This window comes from Sus scrofa, chromosome 6 (genome assembly GCF_000003025.6).
Source record: "Sus scrofa isolate TJ Tabasco breed Duroc chromosome 6, Sscrofa11.1, whole genome shotgun sequence".
NCBI lineage: Eukaryota > Metazoa > Chordata > Mammalia > Artiodactyla > Suidae > Sus > Sus scrofa.
This window is the reverse complement of record NC_010448.4, coordinates 76,151,366-76,167,460: the sequence shown is the minus strand read 5'-3', so window position 1 is coordinate 76,167,460 and position 16,095 is coordinate 76,151,366. Positions and strand designations below refer to the sequence as shown.

Genomic DNA, 16,095 nt, shown 5'->3' with positions numbered 1-16,095 from the left:
GACAGCCTTGGCCGCTCACCTCGTGGAAGGCCTGGTGCTGGGACTAGGACGATCTGCTCGTCCATGAGGTGTTTCTCTAAGGAGGCATCAGAGCAGGAGTTGACCCATCTCGGCTGGACACCAAGTACCTGCTGGTACCAGTCCACCTTCAGACCCAGGGACCCACTGGGAAAACATCTCTTTACCAAGAGGGATTTTTTTTTTTTGGGGGGGGGAGGATTTAGCAAAATTCCTTTCCTAAATCCACGATTCTGATAACAACCGCCAGCCCTCGTCTTCCTTCCCATGCTCACAAGGAGAAGGGCGGATCATCCCAAAGCCTCTCCTGGAGAGAACGCCCTGCTGTTCTCCCAAGAACCGCATCTCCCCGGGAAATACAAAAGCCTGAGAGGCCCCACGTGCCCCCCTGGTGCCGGGCGCTGCGCTTGGCACTGAACAGTCCACCTCTCATCTAATCAGCTCAAGGGCCCCAAGGCCTCCCTGTGCCAGGCTGGGGACACAGAGCTTGCCAAGGTGAAGTGCCTTTGGAGACTTGGGGCTGGTTGAGCGGCAGGGCAGGACGGAGCCCTGTCCCCAGCATCAGGTGGCAGCCACACACCCTCCGGCTCCTGGCTGGACGTGAGAGGAGCCTGGGAAAGCTCACTGCCCCCGACATACTAAAAAAGACTCAGAGGTCCCCCCATGACTGCTAAGGCCAGGCTCCCCCTTCCTACAACTCTTACCACCCAGCTGATCACCAGCTCGTGGAAACACAGCCGGGAACCTAAAGACGGCAGGACCCAGGACCCAAAACTTGGGAGAGGAAAGTCCCCTGGTTTTCAGTGACCATCCTCCTGCCACTTAAGCAGATAAAAAAGAGAAAGACCAAAGAAAACTCAGATATTGCACAAATGGCCCCCTGGAGCCAGGTCCTAAACAGGCACATTTTGAAATAGCCAACACGGTTCCGCTTTGGGCACACCCAGTTTCATTTCCACTTCTCTCTGGGTGACAGGCAGCCACAGGGACATCACTGCCCTGGCCTCAGAACTGGCCGAGACCACCCAGGGAGGGGCCCTGGCCAGGGAAGGCACTGCCACCCTCTCCAACATGCCCACTTGACAGGTGGAGAAACTGAGGCTCGGGACCAAACAGGTCCTCCTGACCTTCAGCCAGGGACCACTGCTCCTCACAGCCTGGGGGCCCTCAGGGGACAGCGCAGAAGGGAACAGACAGCATTTCCTGGAGAAAGGTTTCCTTCTCTGGAGGGATCTCTTCCCACTGCAGACACACACACACACACACACACACACACACACACACACACACACACACACGTGAGAGCCGGAGCAAGAGAAACCCTCTTGGCTACAGAAGAGGAGCTAAAGGGGGAGACAGAAGAAGACACTTCCCAAGTGCAAAGGCCATCAAACAGCAGCATGGCAGCCACAGCTGGGCTGAAGTCTTTTTCCAAAAGAGAGGGCTTGTGTGGGGGAGTCCTGGCCTGGAGCCAGGGAGGGGGACCACCTCCAGCCACCTCTCAGACCCACCCCGAGCAACCCTGGATGGGGACACCCCCAACAGCGGGCTCCATCCTCTGCCCCATCTTTTCTTCCCAGCTCTCTCCTCCTGGAACAGGTGATGGCAACTCAGAGGCCTGCAAGGCCAGCAGGTAACCTCGGTGGAAAGATATGAATGGGGACTGGGGGGTGGCATGGGCAGCAGCTACGCAGGTGACCTGTGCCAGGTAGGGGAAGGTGGGCTAGCATGCCAGCTCTTCTTACCCTACAAGGAGATGCACAAGTTGAAATTCTGTGAAACATCATTCCCTTTTTAAACACTAGCAACTAATTCCATTTTCTTAAAAATATTGTGTGGGCCTCAGTCCACCTGGGCAGCCTGAATGTGGCCTGAGGTGGGAGAGTCTTGAGAGGTAGGACCCTGGAGCTTAGAACTAGAACAGACCCCAAGAATCATCTCGTCCTGGCACTGCTCTGCAAGCCTCTGGAGAGCATCAGGGATGACAGCTCAAGTTAGAGAGCATCACACACTGGCACCGGCAGTCCACCTGGGAGGGGACATTACAAGGTTCCACCCTGTGTGGCTGAAATCTCCCTGGCCTCAGCTCTGCTTTGGGGGCCCACAGAGCCACGAGGCTCCCGTTTTCCCCCAGATGATCTGAACACCTCCCCATGACATCACACAATTTCCCTTCCCCAAAGAACAACCCTTGTTCTCACCAAGGGTGCTGGGGCGGGGTTGCCTCACCCAGACCGGCCCAAACTCCACCCTCTGGTGGGTGTAAGAAGGTGGGGTCCGGGTGCAGGACACCTCCCAGATCTGGGGGTGGCTGCGAGTGGCTCATGCCACAAGCCACTGGGAAACAGAGGACTAAAGTTTACCAACAGGTGACTCTAGGAGGTGACTAAATTGTTTGTATCAACTATGTGTTTTAAAAACAGGGATTTCTAGAGTTTCCATCATGACTTAGCGGTAACAAACCCAAAGAGTATCCATGAGGACGTGGGTTCAATCCCTGGCCTCACTCAGCAGGTTAAGGATCCGGTGCTGCCGTGAGCTGTGGCGTAGGTCGCAGACCGGCTCAGATCTGGCATTGCCGTGGCTGTGATGTAGGCTCTGATTCGACCCTTAGCCTAGGAGCTTCCATATGCTGCAGGTGCGGCCAAAAAGACAAAAACAAACAAACAAACAAACAAAACAGGGTTTTCTACAGACTCATTTGGAAGTTTTCAAGTTCCCAAAACAAGGCATGGATTTTTTTTTTTGTCTTTCTTCTTCTTAAAAAATAACACTAACAATGACAGGGGTCACCTTGAATTAAGGGCTCTGCCACTTTGTCAACTCTCTCCTTGGCTTGCAGAAGCCCCAAGGGTCAGGCTCCAGCAAACTACTCTCATTTCAGAGGAAGGAAATGATGTTCAGAGAGGTTGGGTGATTCCCCTGAGGCCACACAGTAAGGACGGGGTGGGGAGGGGGGGAACAGGGGGGAAGGAGGCAAAATCTGAATTCAAATCCAGACCCTGACTCCAAAGCCCATCCGTTGAAGCAGAATACTAGGCTATCACTTCTGGTGTCTTCACTGGCTATCACACTGATGGACAAAATCAGTTTCTATCCGAAAACCACATGAATAGTAATGAATGTGGGGGTCCAGGCAAGACTCACCCTCAAGGTAAGGTGTGTGGGCTCGGAGAACACTGCCCCCTGGTGGGGGCCTTGGGGCAGGAGGCACGCACCTTGTTGAGGCTGCTGCGGTCGCTGACGCTCTTGGTCAGCTGCTGGATCTCCGCCACCTGGTCCGCCAGTCGCTTCTGCTCGTTGAGCTTCTCAGCCAGCGTCTCCAGCTCCGTGAGGGCCAGCTGCAGCGACAGCCTGTCTGGGTGGCCCCTGGGGGTGTTCTTCAGCATGTCCTGCCGAAGCCAAAGGCAGCCAAGACTGAGACTCCCACCCCCTCCCCAGCAGACCCTCCACTGGCTGGGATCACAGCCTCGGCCTCCATGCTCCTCACAGAGACCAGGCCTGAAAAGAGCCCAGCCTGTGGCCAGCACAGATGGGCTGACACAGAGCAAGGCCTCAATGAAGAGCAAGTGAATGAAAAACTGATGTGTGGCCCCATCCCTGAGTTACCGACCAACAGGAGGCCGAGATGAGACCCACACCTGCAGGTGGTTGTTCTGAGGACAGAGAGGAAACTCAGCAGGGGCCCTGGGCCTGGCAGCCAGCATCCCCCCAACCCCCCCAAGAGGGGGCTCAACCCCTGACCGAGGGCCCCAGCAGCCAGGGGAGGTGGCCCCAGCTCGCAGGGCCCTGTGTGGGGCTAACACTCCCTCGGGAAGCCCAAAGTGCCCAGATCGGCACACTCACAGGGCACCTCCCTGCCAAGAGCCCCCGCAGGTGCTGGGAAGCTGCGGGTCTTCATCCCCCCACCCCCGCAATCTGGGCTGAGTCGCCACCATTCCCACCAGGAGAAGGGAAAGCTGTCAGATGAGATGAGCTCCACTCCAGGAGTGGGGGAAGAGGGGGCTCTGGGTGCCAAGGCGCCGCCCACGGTGCACCGCAGATGCGAGGGTGGTGGGTGTCCCCACCCCATGAGGCTGGCGCCAGCCGGAGCTGCCCCCGGCAGGTCAGTCGGCGGCGCCGGAAGCCCCGTAGTACCTGAAGCAGGAGGATGAACTGCGGGAACCTCTGGATGGGCTTCACCATCAGCCCGTAGAGCGTGACGCGGTCGGGGCTGCACACCTGCCGCCGCTGTGGGAGACCAGGTGGATCATTCGCTGACCCTCCGTGGCGAGGGCCCAGCGCCCAGGTACCGACAAGGCCCGTCCTAGGCTCCTCTCCCCGGGCCCAGGACCCTGCTCAGCCTCAGGCCCGAGAGAAGAGCCCAGGGCAGTCCCTGGTTCTGCAGCCAGGGGTCCCTACCACCACAGGGATCCCCTGCACAGCCCCGCACCCCGGGGAGCCCAGAGCATCACACTGAGGTCCTAAAGGCAGAACTGGGACATTCCATTGATTCACAAGGCCAGGCTTCTGGAAGCAGCTGAGACGAGCTTTCCCTCCACTTAAACTAAAGCGGATGAGACCCGGGCCAGGGTGAGGGGCGGGCACGCGGGGGTCTTACTGGCCTGGCTCTCGCTTCTGTTTCCCCCACTCCATCCACACACCTGTCACCTTGACCAGGGTCCTCAGCCCTGCGACCCAGGCTGCTGCCACAGCTTCTCCACCAGCCTCCACTTCCATGTGCCTCCACCCTAAACCTCGGGGGCTCCCCGCTGACTGAAATACGACATCCTCACCCCTGAGCCTGGAGGAACAGATCTGCCCCTGGCTGCTCTGGGCCTCTCTCCCGGCACCCAGTACTCCCAGGTTCCAGCCAGCCTGGCCTCTGACCTTTACCCCCCCAACCCTTGCACCCGGAACACCCCCTCCTCTGTCTCTGTTTCAACCCCACAGTCCCCGCAGGCCCCAGGTCACAGTGAGAAAGCACGCTGACCCGCTGGAGTGGGGCTGTGGATTCCTCCGCTGGGGCCCCACTCCTAGCCCTCCTGCGCCCTCCGCTGGCACGTTCCCTGCAGCGGGATCTCCCTCTGACCCGCCTAATTGCGCCAAGGAAATGGGGCAGGGGGACCTGGCGCCACAGCTACAGGAGGCCTTTGGTCCTTTAGGCACTATCCTCCCGCATGACCCCCAAGGCACCCCTCTGAGGCGTTCTCCCCCACCCTTTCACACATGAGGAAAGGGCGTCAGCCAGGCCACAACCTGAGCCTCACCGAAGACCCCCCAAGCCTAGCCCTCCAGAGGAACACCGTGCGTGCCGCACCTCCGGGTCTGCCCGCGTGGACCCACCCCTCACCTCACCATCCGCGAGATGTCACAGGCCTTGCCTTCCACCTGCCAAAGCTCCGGGATCCCAACCAAGCAGCTTACAGACACTTTAACTCTTTATCACCCTCCTCTTGGGTCGGGGCGGGGGGAAGGCTCATATTTTCCCCGTGGGACTCGGGGTGTCCCAAAGGAAAGAAGCGAGGGGCCCGGGCCAAAGAAATGATGCTCCAGCGATCCGCCCCTCCTGGGAAACCTCCCCACCCCCGCCCCCTCAGGCCCACCTTGAGGAACTCGAGGAAGGCAGGCTTGGTGAGACAGGCCTTCTTGATGATGGACATGGCGTTGGTGAAGTTGTTCACGTAGTCGCTGTACACGTCTAGCACCATGGACTTGGAAAACTGAAACAGACATGGCCGGGGCCCGCAAGGGTCACGTCCAGACAACGGGAAGCGGGCCAGGACGCTCCCCGCCGGCTACGACCTCCTCCTCCACGTGGAGGGGCTCAGCTACCCTGAGGTCAGGAAACCTGTCCCCCGGTGAGGGGAGGGGACGGGGCTCAGAGAGGTAAAGAGACACCGAGGTCATGGGGAGGAAGAGGTGGTGCCAGCGAGAGCCCAGGATGCTCCTGTCCCCTGGCACGGCCCCCCACCCCGAGGCAAAGGGGGCCAGGATGGCCCTGAGCTGCGCGTATTTCCTCAAATCCCCCGCCCTCCACCCTCAAGGACGGTGCACTTGACCCTGAGCCCATGGAGACACCAAGCAGAGTGTCAAGTCTGTTGAGTGCTGGGGTTTTCAGAACAATACTTTTTGCCTTTTAGCAGAACCCCAATTTCCTAAAACAGATCAGAGCAGGTCCCCCTGACTCTGCCCATCTGTCACCCCAGGAATCTTGTCTAGACCCAGACTTCAGTTTTAAAAACCATAAGCTGAGCGCATCTCCTCCTTCCACAGATAGGGACCTGAGCCCAGAGAGAGCCCTGGCACAGTCCGAGTTCACACGGCTGAGCTGGGACCAAGCCAGGTCTCTGGAGGGGGACCCCAGTGGGCTGGCCTAGCACCCTGCAGCACCCTCTGGGGCCAAGGCCAAGCATCTGACAGTGGCCACTCCACGAGCACTCAGCAGAGGGCCCTCAGATCGGCCACGGGGCTGCCCAGTGGCCAGTCTCCTGGAGGTGCTGCCTGGGCAGAGCCAGAGCAATGAGCAGGCTCCAGAGGCACCAAGGCAGACATCCGGAGGGTGTCACACCCACCGCCGGCTCAGGCCAGGCCGACTCAGGCCCTGCTGCTCTCTGACCTGCCTGCTTGGACAAGGCAACCAGGTGGAGGCAGGACGCTGACCCGGAGGACATCGGGGTCAGGGCCATGGTTTTCAACTTGGTGCGCTGGGGAGAGAGAGCTTGGGGACACCTACTGAAGCCACGAAGAGATCCCCAATCTTCTCGGTGGAGTCCCACTCGGCCACACGGGAGGACAGGGCGATCTGGAACATGGAGTGGCAGTGCAGGATCTCCTTCACGCGGAAGAACACCACCTGGCACTTGCGGACGCTCAGCGCCTTGGGCTCCATCTCCATCAGAGGGTTGCGGTAATCCTGTGGGGAGAGGGGGAGGGGCGAGCGCCCCCGGGCCAGGTCATGGCCACCTGGACGAGGCCAAGCAGATCAGTGGACCCTCCTGACAGGGGAAGCACTCACCCTTCTGGAAGGATCTCCATGCATGGAACACACCCGGCCCTCTGGCTCACCCACAACCCACCCCCATGACGTCTGTGTTAATAAGCTGGGTTTTGGGAGGAGGTCCCTGCCTGCGAGGAGCTCCAGACGGGCTCTGCCCACAATGGAGCCAGCCTGTCTAATGGAGTCATGGCAGTGATGTCACAGCAAGGGCCCTTGTCCCCCAGACCTAGTGCCACCCTCTCCAACCAGCTTTGTCAGCAACACAGGATACTCTCGTCTCTACCTGCCTGGGGTCTGGGCTTCCCCACTGTGGATCCAAAGTCGGGAGGGGACATAAGGGTGTCACTAGCATCCTCCAACCCCAACAATTTCCTTCTCTGTCGTCCTCACCAGGAGCCCACATCCCAGAAGACTCAGCATTTGACGAATGCGATCTAAGGCTGGCACAACTTAGACACCCAAGCCATTCCCAGGCAACCTGATGTTGGGGGGGGAGGTGCAGCCCACTCCTCGCCCCCGGGAGCCCAAGATGAGGGGGAGTCACGGCCCCGCCCAGGGGCTCCCAGAGTGGCGAGGAAGAGGGACCCATGTTCTCAAGACTACAAGACAGAGCTCTTTTCTGTGAACCCCAACATTGTTTGAGAAAATCCAGTCCTTCTGAGAACACCAAGGCATCAGGAATTCTTGGTGTCACCCATTTGGGGTTCCTGCTGTCCCCAGAAAAGTGCTGGTCTTTGGCCTTTCTCCCTAAAAATGCCTGAGTTGGAGCTCCCATTGTGGCTCAGTGGTAATGAACACAACTAGTAACTATGACGATGCCGGGGTTCAATCCCTGGCCTCGCTCAGTGGGTTAAGGATCTGGCATTGCGGTGAGCTGTAGTGTAGGTTGAAGACGTGGCTCGGATCTGGTGTGGCTGTGTGGCTGTGGCAGCGGCGTAGGCCGGCAGCTACAGCTCCGATTCAATCCCTAGCCAAGGAACTTCTGTATGCCACAAGTGCAGCCCTTAAAAAAAGACAAAAAATAAAAAAATAAAATAAAAATGTCCAAGTTACCAAACACTCCTCCTAAAATGCTCCTCCGGGGTCCCCCCTGCACCCCTGGAGACATACCTGGAGTACCCGCTTCAGAGACTCCACGTAGCTGCCTTCGCTCTGCACGATGGAGCCCAGGATGTGCCTTCGGACCACCTGCTCGGGCGGAAAGCACAGTCAGCGCCTGCGCCAACCTAGGCACAGAGCAAGCACCTGCTGTGTGCAGAGCCCCAGGTGACCGGAAGAGGATCACCTCACCCAGCAAGCTGAGGGCTGCTGGGACAGAAGGAACGTGTCCCTCCCAGGGCCGCTCCTGGACCACTAGGGCCTGGGGGGCTGGCATTTCCTTCGGAGCCCCTGCCTACCCCAGACAAAAGCCCTGCTCCCCAGACTGCAGAGCAGGGGCAGGGGATGCCAGGACTCTGCCCGCCTATATCCAAGGATGGAGAATCACGGCTACCCACTCCCTTCCCCCAGGGACAGGTGGCCTCCTCCATCTCTGGATGACTCCAGTAAAAAATTCCTTCTCAGGAGTTCCTGTCATGGTGCAGTGGAAACAAATCCAACTAGGAACCATGAGGTTGCAGGTTCAATCCCTGGCCTCGCTCAGTGGGTTAAGGATCCAGCACTGCCATGAGCTGAGGTGGGGAGGGAACTTTGCTGTGCTCTGGAATCACGTGGCTCCCACCCCAGACACTCTGAATAAAGGCTCCCACCCCAGACACTCTGAATGAAGGGTTACGGGGTACGACCTGGGCAATGGGGGCTTTGGGGGGGGTCCATTTCTTAAACATTTCACTGAAGCACAGTTGATTTACAATGTTGCGTTAATTTCCTCTGTACAACAGGAGGATTCCATTCTCCCTGCACACACATCCACTCTTTTTTTTTCTTTTCTTTCTTTTTTTTTTTTTTTTTTCCTAGGGCTGCACCCACAGCATAGGGGCTTCCCTAGCTAGGGGTTGCAATGTGGGATGCAAGCTGCATCTGGACCTACACCACAGCTCAGAGCAACTCCGGATCCTTAACCCACTGAGTGAGGCCAGGGATCGAACCCAAGTCCTCATGGATCCTAGTCGGGTTTGTTACTGCTGAGCCATGAAAGGAACTCCACACATCCATTCTTTTTCAGATCCTTCTCCCATACAAGTTATCACAGAATATTGTGCAGAGTTCCAGTGCTACATGGCAGGTCCCTGTCGACTATCCATTCCATGTACGACAGTGTGCATATGCCAAGCCCAAACTCCCAGTCCATCCCTCCAACAGAATATTACTCAGCCATAAAAAAAGAAGGAAACAATGCCATTTGCAGCAACATCGATGGACCCAGAGACGACCATACTAAGTAGGTAACAGGGCTTTTTAAAGCTTCCCAGGTGATTCTATTGTGCAACAAGGCTGGGACAGAGCTCATGAAAGGTGTCATAGGTGAGAGGTGTTTGAGGGGGAAGCCTGTCCACCTTGGTCCAGAGCTGGGTGACTGACCCCCACTGTGCCCCCAAAGCCATCTCCTGAGATTACTGATCCAGGGGCCACCACCACCATCTCCCTTGCTCTCTGCTGCCTTTCCCCCTCCCGCACTCCACCTCGCCCCGGGCACACCCTTTGCATCTCTTCCCACCGCCCTGCTCAAGCCCAGGCCTGACTATGGCCCCACAGCTGTGTGACAGGCCTGGCCACTGTCCTTCAAGCTGCCCCACAGCTGGATGCATTGCCAGCAACCCCCAGGTGTCCCCAGAACAGAGTTCTCAACCTCGGTATGTTGACTTTAGGGCCGCCCTGTGGTCTGTAGGCTGTTGGGCAGTATCCCCAGCCCTGCCCACTAGATTCCAGTAGCACCCCCACACACAGCTGAGAAAATCAAAATCATCACCAGACATTGCCACCTGTCCCCTGGGGGGCAAAATCGCCTCTTTTGAGAGCCACTGGCCTAGAGTCACTAACACTGCCCATCCAAGAGATGCCAAAGGCTTGTGGGGAAACAGACCCAGCGGGCACCAGAAAGGGGAACCCTGGCTGGTGAGCCAGCGGCCTGGGGTCCTGATGGCCTCTCGCTCTGACAGTGACTCACTGCACAGGGGAGGGGGCTGGGGGGGGTCACCCTCTTGATGCTGCCGGGCCAGACAGGAGAAAGAAGGAAGGAAGGAGGCAGCTGGACTCCCAGGACAGGAGGTGTGGCCGCATCAAAAGAGGCCCAACATCAGGATTTCCTGCCAACTCCAAACCGGCCAATCCCTGCCCTGCGTTTGCCACCCCGACACATCTGGCTCAGAGCCCTCGTGACCAGGGAAGGCAAAGGGCTCTCACTCTGTCTCACGGCCGGGAAAACCCAAGAGGGAGGGATTCAAACACGATTCTACCAGGACCCAGAGTGCAGATGCTCAGATCTCAGTGGGACATTCCAGGAGCAGGAAGATGTCACCCAAAGAGGCGCCCACTCCTGGAAGCCTGTGGCCACTCTAGGGTCTGAACTGATGACAGGATGGGGCCAGGCGCCTCTGGAGTTCCCCCCCCGACCCCATGTTGGATTAGCTCCCTGCTTCCCTTCCCACTGGCCCTTCCTCCAAACACCATCCTTTGGAAACAGTTACCCCCGCTGGCAGCCATGGGGCTGGGACACCAAGAGCCCCAAATGCAGGGCCCCCTCCCCCACCAGGATGACAACATGGAACCTGCAGGTCCCACTGGGAAAGTCCGAGCAGCTGGTTGAGAAGAGAACCCAGGAGCTACCCCCTGACCCACCCACCCAAGAGTCCCTGATCATCACCTCCCCCTGCAGACCCAGGCCATAGGCTGGGACCCTGCCAGCCCTCCCCCTGAAGACACCCCCCTTCTCCCACTGACCTGCTGAGGGCTCAGGCCATCTGGCATGGGGCCCAGCTCCGGGGCTGGGGGCTTGATGTCCGTAACGCTGACCTCCAGGAGCCCCATGTCCTCCTCCTCTGAGTCGCCTGCAAAGTCAGATGGGCCGGTGACCAGGCAAAGCGAGAATGGCACACCCTGCTCAGACTCCAGGGGCAGGGCACCCCTCCTAGAACAGAGTCCTGGAGGAGCAGCTTCTGGGGCCCTGGAGGGTCAGAGCCTGCTCACTGCCTTCACTGCCACCCTCTGCTAGAACAGTCCCCCCGGAAATCACAGAGAGGGAAGGTGGGCGAGGGCGTGTGAAGCAGCGTGCCACGGAGGTTTGACTCTCAGAATCCGCTCTGCCAGAAGTCTCTGTCCCTGCTCAGACCTGCCCGCTTCTGGCCTGGCAAAGGCCAGGCCGCCCATGTCCCCATCACTAGACACTAAAAATAGTTTTCTTCTGGACACCGAAAAGGGGGAAGAAAGTAAGTCCCAAGAACAGGGCTGTCAGGCTCTGTGTTTTCATCTTTCCCGAAAAAATGCAAAGAGACCCAAAAGGGAAGAAGCTCAGCTGGTGTCCACTAGGAGAAAACGACATGAGTGGGGACAGATCTCAGGGGACAGATGAAGACAGAGGCGCCGGCAGAGAGAAGGAGGGGAGGTCAGGCAGAGGGCGGTGATCCGGCCTTGCAGCGCTGCGACCCCAAGAACGAGAGGCACAGGGACACGGGACCCTACTGCCCACAGATCTGAAACTTGGCACCAGCGGCCGCGGGCAGCAGGAAGTAGGTGCCGTGAGGAAGCTGGGAAAAAAGAAGTGGCCGTGACTCCCGGGGGGCCAAGGAAGCCGGGACATGCAGCCAGGCCTTACCTGAGCAGGAGACAGAAGAAGAGGAGGAAGAGGGACAGCGGATGACAGCGCGGGGGTAGGGGGGGTGGAGGCCCTCCTGCCTGGCCCACATGGCACCCCGGGCATCACTCCGCACCCACCCCAGCCGCCGGCCCCGCAGCTTCCTCTTCCCCCATGCGCCACTGGGTAACATTCTTGGCCGGTGATTCGAGCCCTGCTGTGGCTATTAATAACGCCTCTGGTGGGAGGGTCACTTTAGGAAAGGCTCCGGGCTAACGGGCGGGGTGGGGAGGGCCCTGGGGTGGGGGGTGGGGGAGCCTAGAACAGGAACAGTTTCCAGCCAGCCAGCAGGTCCCCCTGTCCTTTCTCCAGGCCACCTCCTCGGCCCATCCCCTCCCTTGTCAGGGGCCAGGGCTCCCCCAAAGGTTTCTGTGTGACTCAGGCACATGCAGGGACAGGGCTAAACCCATTTCACAGATGAGGAGCGTGGCCCTCCAAGAGAGGGAGAACCGGGCAAGGTCACCCAGCCAGGAGGCCGACGAACCAAGATCAGAACCAGGCCAGGGAGATGCCATCCCAGCACCGAACACTTCTTCTTAGTGGCTATCACCAGGCAGAACGCCTGCCACCAGGGGCCAGGAGTTGTGCTGGCCTCATTCCGTGCATTACCCGGTCATCCTCACCAAGGGCCCCTGATTCAGAGGCCAGATGAGCCCCATTGTACAGATGAGGAAATTGGGGCCCAGAGAGGGCAAAAGACATAGATTTCAAGAGCGTCGCCTCAAAGATTGAAAGCCTGTGCTAACGCAGCCCTGATCTCTCACCCCTGCCCTCACTCTGGCCAGAGGCAGCCTAGCCCATCCCTTCCAGGCCTGGGTGTCCCCAGGCAAGACACTGAACCACTCCGCACTGGTGCCCACATCTAATGGGAACAAGACAGTCCTCTGCACCTGCTCAGTGTTTGTATGGGTTCAGAAGATGCTGTGGAGGTCGGAGGAGAGTGCCCGGCACGGAACAGACCCTCCATAAACACCGACCATCACAAAACTCATTTCTCCAACGTCTCATCCTCCCCCACCGCCCGGCCTTTGCACATGTTGGCTTCTCTGCCCAGAGCCCCCTCTCCCGTCCCGCTCCCCACTGCCTGCTGGACATGGGTCTCCTCCTTCCACTCTCAGCCCTTCCTTGAGCTTTCGTCCCCGCATTCCAGACTCCGTCCCCCACACCCCCACATGGTACCCCACTGTGCGGCTTGTCCATCCCTACTGTCACATCCTGTTGACGTGTTTGTCTCCCCCCACTGTACCAGTGTACCCCCACTGTGCCCGGAGGAAATGCTCCCTAATTCATCCTGTGGTCCCTGCACCTAGCACGGGGCACGGCACTTCGTAGGTGTTGGATAAATGTTGGCTGGTGGAGAGATGGGTGAATGGACAAAGGAAGGAAAAGAACGGGTGCCTTCAAAGGTGAGGCTGGGTAAGCCAGATGGAGGGGGAGGCAGGAGGCCAAAGAGGCCATGACAGAGACCAAGGGCAGGGACCCAGAAGGGAGCGGCCTACGTATCCCAGAAGAGCCAGGGTCCGCCTGCCAGAGACTGGGAAACAGGCTGGCATGTTTGGGGCTCAGTCCCAGACCCCCAGCGACCCCGCCCACCCTCCGCTGCCCAGCACCGCCCACCCCCGCCCAGGCCCGGCCCGCGGCGCCTCACCAAGGACATCCTTCCTGTGCAGAAAGGACACTTTGCGCATGACGGCGATCCTTGTCTTCTCCAGCCCGTCCTTGGTCCCGCTCTTGGCGGCCTTCATGAGCTGGGTCATCTGAGCAAAGGCAGAGGGGCTCATCAGGGAAGCAGGGGGAGGCCCTGGGACACCTGTCACCAAGGGCCATCAGCCCCAGCCAGGCCTCCCAGCCAGGGCTACAAACACAGGGACCCTGGGGCCCACTGCCTCTGAGGAAGGTGGCAGCAGAGACCACGAAAGACAGCAGGCGGTGCCACCCGGAGACCTCCTGGTGAGATGGGCATTCGCCCCCCACCCGGGGGGGGGCGGAATCTCCCTGGAGGTACCCGCCTGGCTGGCAAGGGGAGGTCCTACCTAGATCTCCCCCCTTGGGAAAAACTACTTGGGAGAGTGTCAGACTAAGGACATGGGGAGACAGTGTGGACAGGCTGGAGGCCTGGAGTCGGAGGCCTGGTTCGAATCCCAGTCTCACCCCTTTCCAGCCACGTGATGCTGGACCAGACCCTTAACCTCACTGAGCCTCGGTTTCCTCCCTGAGACCTGCCAAGTCTGCAAGGACTAAACACACAGGGTCTGGGGAGGCAGGCTGAACCGTAAAACGAGCTGCACAAATATCCGAGCTTACTTTAGGGGCAGCTCAAAGGAAGGGGGCACCCTCATCCCATCTGCGGAAGCCCTGCCCCCCACACAACCAGGTTTCTTCCTGAGCCACTGCCCAGGACCGCAGGGGAGGCCACATCCACCTCGGAGCAGGATGCGGCTTCCCCTGGGCCTGAGGAGTTGAAGGCACCAGCGCAGAAAGCGAAGGCTTAGGCAGAGAAAGGCCCAGGCCAGGGAAGCAGCCCCCTGGGCCTGTGCACAGGCTGCTGTCCCCTCCCTCACTGCTCTGTCACCTCAGCCCCCAGCCCAGTCCTGGCATCTTCCCCAGCGCACAGCCAGGGCTGTCCAACAGAAGTTTTCACAAGGGTGGAAAACGGTAGCCACCTAACCTGATCTTTTTCCCCTTGGGAAAAATTACTTAGGGGAGTGAGAGCTGGCTGGTGCGCTGAGGACCCAAAGTTTCACTTATATTTAATTTTAATTAATTTAAATTTCTTTTTTCTTTTCGGATTTTTTTTTTTTTTTTTTTTTTGATTTTTGGCTTCTCGGCTTTTTCTAGGGCCGCAACCTCCTGGGAATGGAGGTTCCCAGGCTAGGGGTCTAATCGGAGCTGTAGCCACCAGCCTATGCCACAGCCACAGCAATGCCAGATCTGAGCCATGTCTGTGACCTACACCACAGCTCACGGCAACGCCATATCCTTCACCCACTGAGCAAGGCCAGGGATCGAACCTACAACCTCATGGTTCCTAGTCGGATTCGTTAACACTGAGCCACAACGGGAACTCCTAATTTTAATTAATTTAAATTTAAAGAGCCAAAGCTATCATAATGGACAGCACAGCTCTAGGAAAACCCTCTCTTTCCTGCTGTTCTCCACTGAAGGTGGGGAGCAGGCATTTGGGGGGTGCTTGGTCTCACTGTCAACTTCCTCCTGCCCCCAGCATAAGGGTCCTGGCACTTCTCAAGGGTCTGGGCCGGGAGGGCTTGCGGAACCCCCAGTGGGCGCTGAGGCTGGAGGCAGGGTGATAGTTTTTCAGGAAGAAAGCTGACTTTCTGGAAACAACCACCAGCCAGCAGAGGGGGTGGGGGGATGGGAAGGGAAGTCCCCCCCCGGCCCTGCATCTAAATGGTACAATCCAGAGCCGGGGTTTTGGGGCTTTCAGAGAGAAGTGTGAGAATATCACAAACGCTTGTGAGAATCTAACAAGAGGGACAGCTGTCGACCCCAGAAGCTGTACAAAGATGCTCAATCTCCCCCCGAGGGGGCAGGGGTCACAATCCCCTGATGGGAAACCTCTGTCCTGGAGCCCAGGTCCTGTCCCAACAGAAAGCAGTTGGGGGAGCCGAACTGGGAACCCCGAAAGTGGACTTTGGGGGAACCATCAGAGGTCCCATTCAGGCTAAAGAGAGCAACAGGTGAGCACTTGGAAAGGGGTCCCAGAATCAACCATCTTCACTGCACAGAAGCTGGGGCCTGACCTAGGGGCCGACTTAGGGGCCAGGCTGGGAAAAGCACCCTGCTCTCGGACACCCCCCTACGTGCTCCCAGCATTCTCTGGGTCTCAGCTTCCTGAACAGTTAAATGTGACCCCAGCCCCCAGTTACAGGCCTTTCAGAGGGTGTCTGTATAAGGGCCCCACAACCTATAAAAGGCTTCTCAGTCTCCTCCAGAGAGGCCTCCAGTTCTGATGAAATGGGCAGGGCTACAGGACAGAGGGTGTGCAGGCTCGCGCAGACCCAGGCTTAAACCCCCAGCTCTGCTGCTGACCGCTGGTGTGACACCCAGCCAGTAACTTCTCCTGCCGGCCTCACCAATACTAAAGGACAGTGGCCTCCCAGGCGTCCCAGGGGAAGAATGGTCAGGCACTCAAATAATAACCGTCAGCCACTGTGCAATTAGGCCGTGCCCAGCGCAGCACCAAGCACCTTACAGATCGGAGCTCGCGCCCACCCTGGGGGCTGGTACTGTTCATGCCACCATCTCACAGGCAAGGAAACCGAAGCTCAGAGAGGTCAAGCGGCTTGCC

General features: G+C 58.6%; 1 protein-coding gene across 23 annotated transcripts in view; it reads right to left on the bottom strand.

Annotated features, from left to right (window-relative positions):
• The window catches only part of ARHGEF10L (Rho guanine nucleotide exchange factor 10 like), a 165,099-nt gene that overhangs the window by 61,850 nt on the left and 87,154 nt on the right, over positions 1–16,095 (bottom strand). For 21 of the 23 annotated variants that reach the window (XM_021095432.1, XM_021095452.1, XM_021095438.1 and 18 more), the window contains 7 exons: positions 13,435–13,543; positions 10,877–10,983; positions 8,108–8,185; positions 6,734–6,913; positions 5,604–5,720; positions 4,156–4,248; positions 3,237–3,410 (listed from right to left, as the gene is read on the bottom strand). In XM_021095432.1, the coding sequence (XP_020951091.1) occupies positions 3,237–3,410; positions 4,156–4,248; positions 5,604–5,720; positions 6,734–6,913; positions 8,108–8,185; positions 10,877–10,983; positions 13,435–13,543 (858 nt within the window). Of the gene's footprint in view, positions 1–3,236; positions 3,411–4,155; positions 4,249–5,603; positions 5,721–6,733; positions 6,914–8,107; positions 8,186–10,876; positions 10,984–11,747; positions 11,943–13,434; positions 13,544–16,095 lie in introns of those variants that run through there. The other 2 variants (XM_021095455.1, XM_021095454.1) reach the window with 2 other exon arrangements.